The sequence below is a fragment of the Carcharodon carcharias genome, chromosome 23 (genome assembly GCF_017639515.1).
Source record: "Carcharodon carcharias isolate sCarCar2 chromosome 23, sCarCar2.pri, whole genome shotgun sequence".
In the NCBI taxonomy this organism is placed as follows: Eukaryota; Metazoa; Chordata; class Chondrichthyes; order Lamniformes; family Lamnidae; genus Carcharodon; species Carcharodon carcharias.
Genome location: NC_054489.1, coordinates 17,459,952 through 17,475,449, shown reverse-complemented (window position 1 = coordinate 17,475,449; position 15,498 = coordinate 17,459,952). Strand labels below are relative to the sequence as shown.

The 15,498-nt window shown below is 40.6% G+C and overlaps 1 protein-coding gene across 5 annotated transcripts in view; it reads right to left on the bottom strand.

Moving 5' to 3' along the window:
* Nucleotides 1–13,141, bottom strand: part of LOC121294026 (V-type proton ATPase 116 kDa subunit a1) — a 68,480-nt gene extending 55,339 nt beyond the window's left edge. For 3 of the 5 annotated variants that reach the window (XM_041217517.1, XM_041217519.1, XM_041217520.1), the window contains exons 1-5: nucleotides 13,070–13,141; nucleotides 7,619–7,789; nucleotides 5,369–5,447; nucleotides 4,151–4,248; nucleotides 237–365 (exon numbers count right to left, since the gene is read on the bottom strand). In XM_041217517.1, coding sequence (XP_041073451.1) covers nucleotides 237–365; nucleotides 4,151–4,248; nucleotides 5,369–5,447; nucleotides 7,619–7,735 — 423 coding nt within the window. In that variant the 5' untranslated portion in view covers nucleotides 7,736–7,789; nucleotides 13,070–13,141. Of the gene's footprint in view, nucleotides 1–236; nucleotides 366–4,150; nucleotides 4,249–5,368; nucleotides 5,448–5,825; nucleotides 5,904–7,618; nucleotides 7,790–12,546; nucleotides 12,648–13,069 lie in introns of those variants that run through there. The other 2 variants (XM_041217518.1, XM_041217521.1) reach the window with 2 other exon arrangements.
* Between the last annotated feature and the right edge of the window lie 2,357 nt (nucleotides 13,142–15,498).

The following is a 15,498-nucleotide window of genomic DNA, read 5'->3' as shown; positions in this document are numbered from 1 at the left end:
AATTTAAAATCATGCAGTTTGCCACAAGTGCAACTTAATCACTGTACAAATGAGTTTTAGAAAATATTTGATGTAGTTATGAAATATTACATTGTTTTGCAGTGTGCAAAGTGAACCAGCAAACCAGAAACATGGACAGAACTGCCAATGATGCACACATACATTGCAAGCTTAAACTAATCCTCAATGAGATATGTTAGAATGGAATTAAAATGAAAAATTTACAATAATCTGACCTCATCGAAGAACTGCTGGGTTCTGCGTAGAATATATTTCAGTTCAGTCAACTCTAAGAAGTTACGTTTTAATGCTTCCTGGTTAGTATTGATTTCTTTAAGTTCGTTTTCAAGTTTCTCAAAGGTTGCCTGAAAAACAAAAAATTAACCTTTAGTTAAAATTCAGTTTTATACTTTTGAAATGAAAGTTCCCAGTCTCAACTACGGATTGTATTTTTAAACTGGATTACGATGTCAGTCTCATATATTTAACAGGGTTAAGTGACAAACTGCTCAAGCCAAGCTCCATTGCTGCCGTTAATGTCACCTGAACCCCAAAAATATTTCTACTGTTCAATTCAAGATTATAGCTAATGGTCAAATTTATTCGATTTGAGAGATTCCTCATGGTGGAACTCATCATTCGACTGTACACAACTGTCTGCAAAATGAAAACTGAAGCAATAATGGGTTTTATTCACTGTATCTTGCTAAACACCAGCCTAATTCATTTAAACAAAAAATTATAGTTACAAGAGAAGTTTATTGAAGGGTTTTAAGTTGCAGCTGGGCACTTAACTGACTTAAAGTCATTTGAATTCAAAATTAATGGGAATGCCGCCTTGTATTCACTGTTATGCTCTCTATAATATACATATAGCTGCACAACATTGTCCATTTCTTGCTGTAGAGGAATAAATCAGCAAGCACAGATTCACTTGTTTACTTACTGCACATGTATAAAAGGTGTTAAGCTGCTGGAGGAAGTAACATTCAAAAAAATGTACAAGTAGTTTTCCAGAGTTGTAAACAACTCAGTTTGAGTTAACTATTGGCTTTCAAACTTGTATTACAAGCAGCACCAAAAAGTTGTGACTTTTAATATTATAGAGCAAAAGAAAGAGTGCTAAAATACATGACAGAGAATATACAGAATACAGGATTCAAGATTATGCACACAGCCTGGTTGCTCATCAATTTGCAAACATGCTAGAGTTGAAGGATCACGTTTGATAACTTATGATCCAAATACCAGGCAGATTATTGCTTTCTAGTTACTTTCAGGTTTCTAGTACAATTTACAGAACACAGAATTTGAAGCACAGAAAGAGGCCATTGGCTCTATTTGTCTGTGCCTTTGTTTATACTCCAGATGAGCCTCCTCCCACTCTAATTACCTCTTCCCATCCTGTTCCGTATACCTCTATTCATTCCATTAATGCGAGATGCTGCCTGCTTCAACCATTCCATAAGGGAGAGAGTTCCACATTCTCAAAAGTGCAAAGAGATTCCTCTTTAATTCTTTATTTGATCAATTAGCTATCTTATTCTGGACTCCAACAAATGTAAATAATTTCCCCACATCCATCCTGTCCAGCCCCTTCAGATTTGTAAAGAGTTCCGTCAGGTTCTCTCTTAGCCTTCTCTTTTCCAGGATAAAAACAAAGCTTCAGCCAACACATCTTTCCTGATGGCATTATCAGATTGTGGCAACATCCTTCTGAATGTTTTCTGAACTTTCTCCAGTGTTTCAATATCAGATATCTAGGATGAGGACCAAAACTTCCAAATGTGACCTAACCAAGAATCTAGAGCATAACAAAAAAAAAACTAGGCTGACACTCCTGTGTAGTACTAAAGGAATGCTAATGCTGAAGATGCAGAAGAGAGAACCTGACAGAGCTCTTTACAAATCTGAAGGGGCTGGATAGGATGGATGTGGGGAAATTATTTACATTTGTTAGAGTCCAGAATAAGATAGCTAATTGATCAAATAAAGATTAAAAGAGGAGATGTTCAAATGCAATATTAAACCAACGCACCACCTGCTCTGGTAGATGATGCAAAAGATCCCACAGCGCAATTTTCAAGAGCAGCAGGGGAGTTCTCCCTAGTCTTTTAGCTATTATTTAACCCTCAACAATATCACTAATTATCTGGTCCTTATCAGGTTCCTGTTTGTGGGAATGTGATGTGGGCACGTTTCCAATACTTTATCAGCAACTATACTTCACAAGTATTTGTTCCAGGAACATCTGAAAACTAAAAATCCAAACGGAAATAAAGAAATTCTAGAACATTATAAACAGTTCTATGCTCACAATGTAGTGCTTGTGAAGATGGCTTTGTCAATAATTGTGAATAAAAGTATAGCTTAGCTCCCATTTGGTGACCAAATTATGTATTTGTATACCAAATTAAAAGGGTGAAACTTCACAAAAAGAGATGGGGGGGGTGGACATGTTCCAGCCTCAATTAAAGGAAGAAAAGCTTCAAGAAATTAATGGGAATAAAATCACCTGACTTAAATCCATTGCACCAAATAGTCTCAAATATCTTCTATTTACACCAAGGACTTAAGCTGAAAATATAACTAAAGTTTTAAAACAGACCAAAAACACTGGATGCTGCAATTGTGAAATAAAAGCGCTGTAATCAGGTCAGGCAGCACCTATGGAAAGAAAAACAGAGTTAATGTTTCAGGTCTGCCACAGAAAGGTCAGCAGTCTGAAACACAACTCTGGTTTCCTCTCCACAGATGCTGCCTAACTTCAGATAAATGTTAACAGAGGGCAGCCGGTTGTATCCTGTTTCATGTACATTGATGGCCAAGTACAATAGGGTGGTAGTTTATATCACTTAGGGAACTATCCCACATCTGGTAGTCCATATTAGTTTATGTCCTAATAGGAGGTAAACTGATGTCAGTGGAATTGCTACGGGAACTTTTATTAGCAATTGGTGATTAAGCAACCAATCCTTTTTCAAATATTCAGTACAGTCAAAGATCCCCACATAAGCAAGAGAATTCTCTTTAAAAATACGTCATGCATCTAACAACGTAGTCCGTAATCACCTCTCTCAAATAGATGGAGACTGACCTTTCTTCTAACTGCAATGAAGAAATTGCATACAATGATCAGATTTCATAATCACATGGAATTCTTCATTTCCTGTTTAAGTTAGCCATTACATTAAAGTATAAAAACATCGACAATATAGTTATTCCTGCATCACTGGCTGCAGTAACAAGAACCCCAGTTCACAAACTCACATTGAAGTTGTAGTACAAGGGTCTGGCTCATATACAGTTAATGTGGGACTGAGTACAGTACCGCCCACACAGCGATGTAAGCGATGACTCACACCTGGGGTCAGTCCAGTGTTAAAGCAGTGTGCACAAGCATGCATGGAGCCATCTCCTAGCTTGAACCCTTTACTGTATATATGTACATAGTTCTTGTAGTTAATAAATACATAGTTAACCTTAAGACTACAAAGACTTCATTAAGACCTACTGAACAGTATCCAACGCCCTACAACAGAAGTAAAGGAGGTAAGCATTTATAAAGCAAATATATACATTTTGTTCCATGTAATCCAAATGGAACCTCCTCCATTGTGATCCATTAGCTATAACTAAAGGGGACGGGGCAGTGAGTCCTAATCTCAATAATTCCTCTTAGGTTCTATACTGGGAGACAGGAATCCCTTCCTAACCTGCTGAAGCATGCTTGTGTATGGACCATTGTACCCAAGAGTCACAAAGAAATACTGACAAAGGTATAAGGCATTACCAGACTAATTTTCTATATAAATGTGTTTGTTAACAATTCATCTCATCTTCCAGTAGCCCATGTTATCATTTCATTTCTCAACATGGACAGCAAATCACATACGAGATAGAAATGCCACTTTAATGCTCATTGTTCCTTCCCAGCATGCAAGCATGGGACTAACCCGCAGTAATCCCATTCACGTTCTACTTAAGATTGGTCAACTGAGCAAAGATCACATAAATCCTGAAGTGAAGTTCATGCTCGTGGTACACATTGAAATCATTGTGAGCCTGGGAAACAGTGACAATCATCTTACATACTCGCAGAATGATTGCCCTTCGGAGAAAATTAATTTCTAATGCCCGACTTGCTTACCTCCAAGTCAATCATATCACGAGGAAAAGGAACCTCTGGATTCTCTCCAGTATCCAAAATTGCAAGGTTTGCTTTTCGGATTTCCTTTTCAACAAAACCTGAAAACATTATACAGTAAAGATATTTGAAGCAAATATGCAATGTCAGATTTGTATTCAACCCAGAAACAGAGTTATTCACCATGAAACAAATACTTTAGTTAATCCTTCTTCCTAAGCTCATTTCTGGCTGCTAAAAATTCAGTATTGCTACAAAATAAATGCTGTTACTTATTTTTCATTATTGTGCCTTAGTACAATTCTAACATCACATCAATTACTATTTAAATTGCCTTGCATTTTAAGAATATGTAAAGTATAGTAAACTTTGTTATCCAGCACTTCAATCTGAATGCTTCATCAACCGGAATTTCTGACAACCCCAATGCAAATCACTTAACTTCTGAACGGCTTTAAATTGGTAATCTGGAAAGCAAAGATTTCACAGTGCTTTCGGATCACCTTGGTATGGCAGTCAAGCTTCCAGTAGAAGGGCTGGTAGTTTTTCTTGTTAGTAACCGTCATTATAATTTGTGCATTTGGCATTGCATGGTGCATTTTCATGCATTATAAGCCCCATCCTGCCATAATGGCATCCAACAAACCAGGGAAAACCCAAGATGAGAAGTGCAAAAGAGCTGTGTTGACATTAAAACAGAAAACTGACATTTGTAGATGAATTGAAAGGATATAATGTTGGCTCATCTATGACATACAATATCAAGGCCCAAGAAGAACAATTACTGAAGATTTGCTAGTTTTGAATCAAATAAAGCTATTGACAGGTGCTGTCCTCCACACAAGCCTAAATTAGAGCTGTGAGACAGTATTTTATATGAATGGTCTTTGAAGAAACATTCCAAGGGTGCCCCTTTCTCTGACCCACTGCTTAATATGAAGGCAAAATTCATTTCAGGAAAATTTAGTTAACTGAACCATGTGCATTTTAGTCCCTCTTTGTGATTGACTGGATAACAAAAAATTTTCTGCACTAAGGAAAAAAAGACAGTATGTTTTATTTTGCTCTTACTATTGTTTCCAGAGGCTATCACTTCAGTTAGGAAAAAAAAAGATGGAAGTGCTTATACAATAAAAGTGTCCTGCAGCTTCCCCAATATTCTATACGAAATATCCTAGCTTTATGACAAGTGTCTTTTACAAATGTGCTTCAGATACTCACGGAGTTTACGATCCATTTCTTCACAACGACGAACTTCATTTACAAATTTGCGCTGAAATACGTTCACATCTGGATTTAACTGTACAGGAGGAGGAAAATGACCTAATGTTAACTAAAAGCAGTAGAACTGTGATGTTTAAATAAAACATTAATTGCAATAAAATGCTGCAAGCTTTTCTGACCAACAAGGCACATTTAATTGACATTTTGAAATTCTGTCATATTGATGTACATCTTGTAGAAATATAATGGATGGAGCATGTACAATGATACAGCTAACATATCAAAATGAGGATAAAAATGTGTATTATCTCAATAGTATGTCTATAAGACCCCATGGTGGCAGTTACAAATTCAGCCATCAGGGTGAATACACCAAGAAGAGGCCTAAATACTCTGAAACAAAGATGTACGGAGATAAAATGAAGGTAGTGGTTACAAATTTCTTTCAAAATACTTAGCCTGAGACAACTGGCAGCAACCAACCGCTGGACCCATATCCTCAGTTGAGAAATACTTTGCGACACTTCAATATCTAAATGCAAGGGCACAAAAGGAATCTACTGTTGCTTTGTTGGAATGGACCTGTAGTACACATGGCTAACGATAAAATCCTTAAGGTGGTCTGTTTTCACAAGTTAAACTTGGACACCGCCTGAGGGATAGGCTGAGATCAATGTTCAAGGATTCCTTGCAGGCAAACCTCAGGAAACATGGCAGGCCAACCATGGATAGGAACTACCTGGGGAGCAATTTCAAGTAGTGGCATTGTTTTCTTCGAACAGCCAAGAATACAGGCAGCTAAGGACAAAGGATCAAGCTAGAAACAGCGATCAGTACAGTCCAACAAAAATCGGACAATTCATCTTTGCCTGCACTGTGGAAAGCCATATAGGTCTGCAATTGGGCTCCACAGGCACACTGAAATGCACAATAGATGACTCTAGGCACACAAGAAACAGCTATCTTCAATAACGAAGCAAAACCAATGACAACAGACAACTGTTGCTCACAAAAAACAGACTGCACTCTAGTTAGCTAAAAATACACATTTGTATTCTAATTTATCTAGTCTATTCATATAATCTATAACAATAGGCTATCTGTATCGTTTGAGTGGGGGGGTTGATTTGGGGGGGCAGAGCCTGACGCATGCAATGACATGTAGGGAGCATGGAGGTCTGAACTGCGTGACCAACGTGCAGCTGTCAATATTTGGTGGTGGCAGAGGTGACAAAAACAGTGCAAGATACGGGTTTGACAGGAGATACTTGATAGACAACAAAATTACTTATCACCTCCAATGTACCAGCTCAGCCTTCAGCCAACTGACAAAAATAGTATTTGAGGACTAGAATCTCAAAAGCGAGACTAAGATCATGGTTTACAGGGTGACAGTGATCCCCATGCTTCTATATGCTTCAGCAACTTGGATAACCTACAGCAGACACCTCAAGATGTACCACCAATGGTGCCTTCGCAAAATCTTCCAAATCCAGTGGCAAGAAAGGCAGTCCCAACATCATCATCCACTACCAAGCCAACATGCCCAGCATCAAGGCACTGATCACTCAAAACCAGCTCCCCTGGGCAGGACATGTCATTTGTGTACCTAACATCAGACTCCTGAAGCAATTGTTCCACTCAAAACTCAGTTGCAACAGGAGACTCCCAGGAGAACAACTGAAACGCCTTATGGATGCCCTCAAAGCATCCCTGAAGAGGTCAAACATATTTGCCAGCTCATGGGAGGCCCTAGCTTGTAAATAACCAAAATGAAGAAGGCTCAACTGGGAAGGCACACATCACATCAAGAGACCTCGTCAGCAATGTGCTGAGGCAAAGTTGAGGCAACAGAAGGAGTGTACAAACCTCCAGACAACCTATCTATCCAACCTTCAAGCCCCACTTGCCCCAGATGTGGTAGAGTCTGCAGGTTGTGCACTGGGGGACTAATCAGCCATTTCAGAACCCATCGAACTGGAGTGAATGCAAGTCACCCTCTATGTTCCCCTAGACTGCTGCAATACCAATTAAGGAAGCACAAGGTAAGGCATAATAAGCAAACTGTAAGCAACCATCTATTCTTCTTTTTCCCACCAACCCCCCCAAACATAAAACATGCTGATTCATGAAATCATGACCCCCACCCACCATCCCCATAGTAAAGCAGACAGTTTCATGTAAACATAGGCAGATCACACATTAATTCTGTACAACTAGGCAAGTCAGTAAAATGCAGCAACTTACATCTCGAAATTGGACCATTCCAAGCTCTCCTAACTCACTGACACAACAGTAAGCAGCTTCTGACTGCAAGAAAAGCTGTGCCAGTGTCATCTCCTCACTTCGGAACAGTTCCCCCATGATGGATCACCAGAGCGGTACAAACTGTTTTCAATAAATGATGTCTCTTTTGATCTAAAAAGAATGGAGGAGCAAATATTATCCACTTATCATGTACTGAAGGAGAATATCTTTTGTTTCAATAGGTATGTAAGAACCTACCAAAATTAAATCAAAAGGCAGGTTCAATTCCAAAATACATTGTTGTTATTTTATTTTATTTAGATGAGGAGAGAAGCTGAGATGCAACTAGAAGTTAAAATGCTAGTAAGGAAGGCATAGGAAACATAGACTAGATAAGAAAGAAGTAAAGTTATCAAGGCTAAATGGAATATATTTCAATGCAAGGAGCCTGAGGAATAAGATAGACAAGCTGAGGGCACATAAGCACATGGGAATGTGATATCATAGCGATGACCAAGACTTGTCTAAAAGGACAGGATTGGCAGCTCAACATTCCTGGTTATAGGGTATTCAGACAAGATGGAGAGGAGGATAGAAGAGGAGGGGGGGTTTGCAATATTGATCAAGGAATCAATTATAGCAGTGAGGAGGGATGATATCTCAGAAGGATCATCAAATGAGGCCATATGGGTAGAAGTAAAAAGCAAAAAAGGGGCAAACATGCTGTTGGGTGCATACTATAGGCTCCCAAACAGTCAGGGAGAAATAGAGGATCAAATATGTAATCAAATTTCAGAGAAGTGCAAAAATAATATGGCAGTAATAGCAGGGGATTTTTAACTACCCAAATATTAATTGGGATAGTTTTAGTGTGCAAGGTAGGAAGCAAAATTCTTAAATTGCATCCAGGAGAACATTTTAACCGGGACATAGAAAGCCCAACAAGGCAGAGGGCAGTTCTGGGCCTAATATTTGGAAATGAGCCCAGGAAGGTAGAAGGCATATTCGTAGGGGAGCATTTTGTGGCCATTACTCAGTTAGATTTATTATAGTTACAGAAACGGATAAGGTTGGGCCGGGAATAGAAGTTCTAAACTGGGGAGAGGCTAATCTTACTAAGATGAGATGCAATTTGGTCCAAGTGGACTGGGAGCAGCTACTTGCAGATAATCCATGCCAAAGCAGTGGGAAGCATTCAAGGAGGAAATAGCCAGTGCACAGGGCAATCATGCTCCCGTAAAGACAAAGGGGGGAGACCAAGTCTATATAACCCTGGATGTCAAGGGACATAAAGGTTAGGATTAAGACAAAAAGAGAAGCTTATGGCAGATACTGAAGACTCAATATGGCAGAGCCCTTAGAAGAGTATAAAAAGTACAGAGGGGAACTTAAAAAGGAGATTAGGAAAGCTGTTTTTTTAAATATATAAAAAGCAAGATAATAACTAGGGAAAAAGTAGGGCCAATTAGGGACCATAGAAGTAATGTGTGTGTGGACCCAGAAGACATGAATACTTTGCATCAGTTGCTCGACTAGTCTGTTAGACGGCTCTTCCAATTTTGGCACTAGCCCCCAGATGTTAGCAAGGAGCACTTTGCAGAGTCGACAGGGCTAGGATTGCCGTTTCTGGTGCCTAGGTGGTCTGTCTGGTTTCATTCCTTGTGTCCTTGTAGCAGTTTGATACAACTGAGTGGCTTGCTAGGCCATTTCAGAGGGCAGTTAAGAGTCAACCACATTGTTGTGGGTCTGGAGTCACATGCAGGCCAGACCAGGAAAGGATGACAGATTTCTTCCCTAAAAGGACATTAGTGAACCAGATGGGTTTTTACAACAATCAATATTGGTTCCATGGACATCATTAGACTTTTAACTCCATGTTTATATTCAATTTAAATTGTACCATCTGCCATGGTGGGATTTGAACCCGGGTCCCCAGAGCATTACCCTGGGTCTCTGAATTATTATTCCAGCAACAATACCACAATGCCATCGCCTCCTCCACCCCCCCCCCCCCCCCCCCCCCCCCCCCCGCCCCTGCCGCAGTGCGCTCTGCTTCCCCACTGTTTTTGCTTTTCACCTTCCAGGCTCCTGCCCTTTCTGGGCTCCCTCCTAAGATCGATTGAGTCAGCCATGAGAAGCAAGCCCACTCATCTCACTAATATCTGGAAGTAGATATCCATTCTTCTCTGTTCTTAATACCTTACGTTTTGATAGCACCTTTCATAAAGCATCCCAAGGAGCTTGACTGGAGCATTATAAAACAAATTATGACACCAAGCCACATATGGAGATATTAGGCCAGGTGACCAAAATTTTGGTCAAAGTAGGTTTTAAAGAATGTCTTAAAGGGAGAAAGAGGGACATTAAGATGTAGGGAGGGTATTCCAGAGCTTTGGGCCTTGGAAGTAGAAGGCACAGCCAACCAGTGGTGAAGTGATCAAAATCAGGGATGGTGAAGAGGCCAGAATTAGAGGAGCACTGATATATCAGCAGGTTGTAGGGTAGAGGAGATTGCAGAAGGGGTGAGGCCACAGAGGCATTTGAAAACAAGAACGAAAATTTTAAAATCTAATCATCACTTGACCAAGAACCAATGCAAGTCAGTGACCACAGGTGCGGTAGGTGAATGGAACCTGGGTGCATGTTAAGGTTTGGATGACCTCAAGTTTACGGAGGGTAGAATGTGGGAGATCAGGCAGAAATGCACTAGAATAGTTAACCTAGAAGTAACAAAGGCAGGAATGAGGGGTTCAACTTAAAAGCATTAAAACCTCAGCACCTTCATATTATAAATATTATATGGTATTGTAATTTAGAAGGGTTTGTAATTAATAATCCGTTTGAAAAGGGGCCCTTCGGCCAAAATATCTGAGAAAGACTGCTCCAAGTCACCTGACTTGGTTTAACTTTCATGTTAAATAATGCAAATACTACCACTCAGCATATTCTCAGGGAATAATTGACAAGCTGCAAATAATTACCAAAATAAATAGATATTCACCAATTTATACAAATCAGCTCTCCTGTTATGTCATAACTGATGCAAAAGTCACTTAAGATGGTTATCACGCAGGCTCCAAGGTCCAGCACTAATACATTAGCACGTATGAGATATGCCAATGAATACCTTACATACAATATACTGTAGTTTTACTTTCAGAATCAGTCAAGTACTGTAGCAGAAAAGCAACACTTGTAGACTTCAACCAACACCGCAGTCATACTCAAAATGTTCATACAAGACTCAGTTGTTCAACTAATTAGCATGTAATATACATTTGTTGCCTTATTTGCTTCAAAACAGAAGTTAGCTATCCTGCAGTATTGAGCCCACCGCACAATTTTGTTAGCCAGTTCTAATCATTTTCATACAAAATTCTGTACTTTCTCTTCACATTATTCAATACCTTTTTCTCTCAACTCAGGGCATTGAAGTTCGTTAGGACTTTAATTTGTTCATAATTTACATAAACTTCTCACTTAATTATTTTAAGATCCAAAAACATACTGTCAAGATTTTAAAATTACTTTATAATCATGAAGCAACTGACTGAAACATATTTAAAAATGGCCCAGTGTCAGTTAAGAATGAATATTTCCTTAGTTATGGTTTATAAAGCAATTAAGCATTACTATTTCCTCAAAGCTGCAGTTTAGAGCATCCTCATCTCCAATCAACTTAATCAGACTAGCATCTAAGAGGACAGTATTAATCATTAATTAACACATTTCGAAACTAAAATTAACACCTGCACTGCAGATATGCACACAATTACCTGAATCTGAAACTGTTTATCATCAATTAAAGCCACCTCCACTGCAGCATCATTCATTGGTTATATTACAATAATTTGTATTTATATAGTACCTTTAATATAGCAAAGTATCCCAAGGCACCTCAGAGGAGCATTACCAAGAAGGCATTGAGCCACAAGGATATCAGGTGGCCTATAACTTGGTCAAAGGGATAGGTTTTAAGGAGACTCTTAAAAAAATGAAAGGGGTAATTCTAGAGCTTAGGCAGTTAAAGATAGAGTTGTCAATGGTTGAGCAATTAAAATCAAAGTACACAAGAGGCCAGAACTGGCGGAGTGCAGAGATCTCAGTGGGTTTTTAAGAGGTTCAAGCATGGGGAAGAGCAAAGGCATGGAAAGATTGAGAAGAAAGGTTTTTTTTTAAAATTAAGGCATAGCGTCAGAGAGGTCAGGGGTGATGAGTAAAACGGGGCTTGGTGTGAGTTGTGACACTGATAGTAGAGCTCTAGATAAGCACATGTTTCTGTGGGGTGAAAATAGGAAGGCCAGGAGTAGTCAAGTCTAAGGAGAATAAAGGCATGGGTGAGGGTTTCAGCAGCAGATGAGCTGAGGTAAGATAGATATGCTACAGAGGTGGAAGAGGTCAGGCTTAGTGATGCAGCAGATATCCGGTCAAAACTCAACTGGAAGGGTCTAATATTACAAAGCTGCAAAAAAAACCCCGAAAACGTTCTGAAATAGATATATTTTCACAGAATATGTTTATGTTGAAACCAGTACCACATAGATTTGCAATGCTGCAGAACGCTTAACCACTATTTCTCAGCTAAGATCCACCCAATTAAGTAAAAAACATCGTCTGCATTTGACATTGCTTGAACCATTTGACATTTCTTTACAAAACATATACAAAGGTAGCAGATTAAGAATTGGCTCCTTTCAGATATGCATAAGCATCTTACTGGGTTTCAAATTAAAAAAACAGAACATAGAAGCCAGTCAAACATTATCATGCAGACAACACCCGGATCAGCAGCGCACCGAAGACACAGAGAGATCTTTATCCAAATAAAATCCTCCACCATCTCCTCCGTTTAAAACCAAATTTAAAACACCTTCCTCGTCCAGTTAAACAGGTAAAACTCGCCAATTATACAAAGAGGAGGGACCCACATGCAAAAATACAAATGTCACCGATCTGAAAAAAAGCGGAGGCGGGAGGAAGGGGAAGAGTGTCCAGGTAAGTGGTCATCTCCGGCTCGGCCCGGCACTGGGTCATCTCCGGCCCGGTCCGGTCCGGCACTGGGTCATCTCCGGCCCGTCCCTGGGTCATCTCCGGCCCGGTCAGGTCCGGCCCGGCCGGGCACTGGGTCATCTCCGGTCCGGCCCGGCCGGGCACTGGGTCATCTCCGGTCCGGTACTGTGTCATCTCCGGCCCGGTCAGGTCCGGCACTGGGTCATGTCCAGCCCGGTCCGGTCCGGTCCGGCACTAGGTCATCTCCGACCCGACCCGGCCCTGGGCCCCTCCCCCTCCGGGTAATTTAAACCCGGCACAGGGGGATCTTGTATAAACGTCCGCATTCGGACATTCAATGTTAGAAACGGGCATTTCCAAGTCCCGCCGTCTTCTTCGATCTATGAAAAGGGAAGAAAACAGACATTTGAAAAGCGACAGAAAAAAAGACGGATTCTTCACCCGCTTTTCCTGCAGCCGCCGCATCACCTGATCCCCGGACCGACTGATGACGGGGGCCGAGCGATAATCACGTGTCACGTTCTCACCCCACCTGCCGGGGGGGGGGGGGGGGGGGGGGGAACGGGGCGGTGAGGTGTGCGCATGCGCGTCTTGCCCACCGTTTTCCCCCACCCTCGGCGCGACGGTGCGCATGCGCTCGTCTGCCACCTGCCGGCATCAAATCTGGGCACATCGGCTCTGCAGAACACAATTCCCCACCCCACTTAATGACTGTGGAATGATTTTTCTGCAAAGTGATTTTTTTTATCGATTTTTTTTTTAAAAATTGTCATTCCACAAGGAAGTGAAATAAAATAAAATTGTGAAGCAGTTAAAAATTTCAACAAACATCCTGCACTTTCACAAAACTCAAGAGATGAGGAAAATTAAGCTAAGTAAAGCTCACACACTCCCAGAAAAAGGCAGCTTGATAAACAGCATGCACTTGAAACACAGCTTTAACATAAATCTATAATCAAGGCGATAAGGCCACTTTATTCCAAGATAAGTGAATAAGTTAAACCTTTTATTACTGTACATTGGACTCAGTATTTTGGATCCAAACCTCCTTACCTGTATGGTCTGTCCTACATAATAACAACATAAGAACTAGGAGCAGGAGTAGGCAATTCAGCCCCCTCGAGTCTGACCCGCCATTCAATATGATCTTGCCTGATCTCTTTTCGGCCTCAGCTTCAATTTCCTGCCCTCTCCCCATAACCTTTCAACCCGTTACTAATTAGAAATCTTTCTATCTCCTTACTTTATTCAGCGTCCCGGCATCCACTGCACTCTGAGGTAGTGAATTCCACAGATTCACAACCCCTAGAGAAAAGTAATTCCTCCTCATCTCTAACTTAAATCTACCACCCCTTAGCCTAAAACTATGACCTCTCGTTCTAGAATGTCTATCCCCTTTATCATCTCGTATACCTTAAATAGATCTCCTCTCATCCTACTAAACTGTAGCAAGTATAAGCCTAAACTGCTCAACCTCTCCTCATAAGACAAGCCCCACATCTCTGGAATCAATCTAGTGAACCTCCTCTGAACCACCTCCAATGCAACTACATCCTTCCTCAAGGAAGGGGACCAAAACTGTGCACAGTACTCCAGGTGTGGTCTCACCAATTCCTTGTACAGGTGCAACATCACGTCCCTATTTTTATACTCCATTCCTTTAGCAATAAATGTCAAAATTCCATTTGCCTTCCTTATTACCTGCTGTACCTGCATACTAGCTTTCAGCGATTCATGCACAAGGACACTCAGATCCTTCTGCACTGAAGCATTCTGAAGTTTCTCTCCATTAAATAATAAGTCACCTTTTTATTCTTCTGAGCAAAATGGACAACCTCACACTTATCCACGTTAAACTCCATCTGCCAAATTTTGGCCCATTCATCTAACCTGTCCATATCCATTTGTAAATTTCTTATTTCTTCCTTGCAACTTACTTTCCCACCTATTTTGGTGTCATCTGCAAATTTAGATATAGCACCTTCTATCCCTGAATCCAAATCATTCATATGGATTGTAAATAGTTAGGGCCCAAGGATCGAACCCTGTGGCACCCTGTGGCAAGTTACAGCTTGCCATCCAGAAAAATACCCATTTATCCCAACTCTCTGCTTTCTGTTGGTTTGCCAATCCTCTATCCAAGCTAATATATTACCCCTAACTCCGTGTGATCTTATCTTGTGCATTAATCTTTTGTGCGGCATCTTATCGAAGGCCTTCTGGAAGTCCAGATATACTACATCTACAGGATCCCCATTATCCACTTTGCTTGTCACATCTTCAAAGAACACGATTTACTCTTCATAAAACCGTGCTGACTCTGATGGATTGCATTTTGACTTTCCAAATGTCCCATTACTACTTCCCTAATAATGGAATCCAACAATTTCCCAACGACAGACGTTAAACTAACTAGTCTATAGCTTCCTACTTTCTGCCTCCCCCCCCCGCCTTTTTGAATAAGGGTGTTATATTACCATTTTTCCAAACCACTGGAACCTTTCCAGGATCCAGGGAATTTTGGAATATTATAGCCAATGCATCCACTATCTCAGCTGCCACTTCCTGAGACCCTGAGATGTAGGCCATCAGTTCCTAGGGACTTGTCACCCTTTAATCCCAATACTTTGCTCAGTACTTTTTCTCTAGTGATGGTGATTGTTCTAAGTTCCTCCATCTCTATACCCTCTTCACCATCTGTTACTATTGGGGTGGTACTAGTATCCTCCACCGTGAAAACTGAGGCAAAATATTGATTAAGCGCCTCTGCCATTTCAGCATTCCCCACTATTAACTCCCCAGTCTCATCCATCAAAGGACCAACATTCACTTTAGCTACTCTCTTTCCTTTTATATACTTGTGGAAGCTT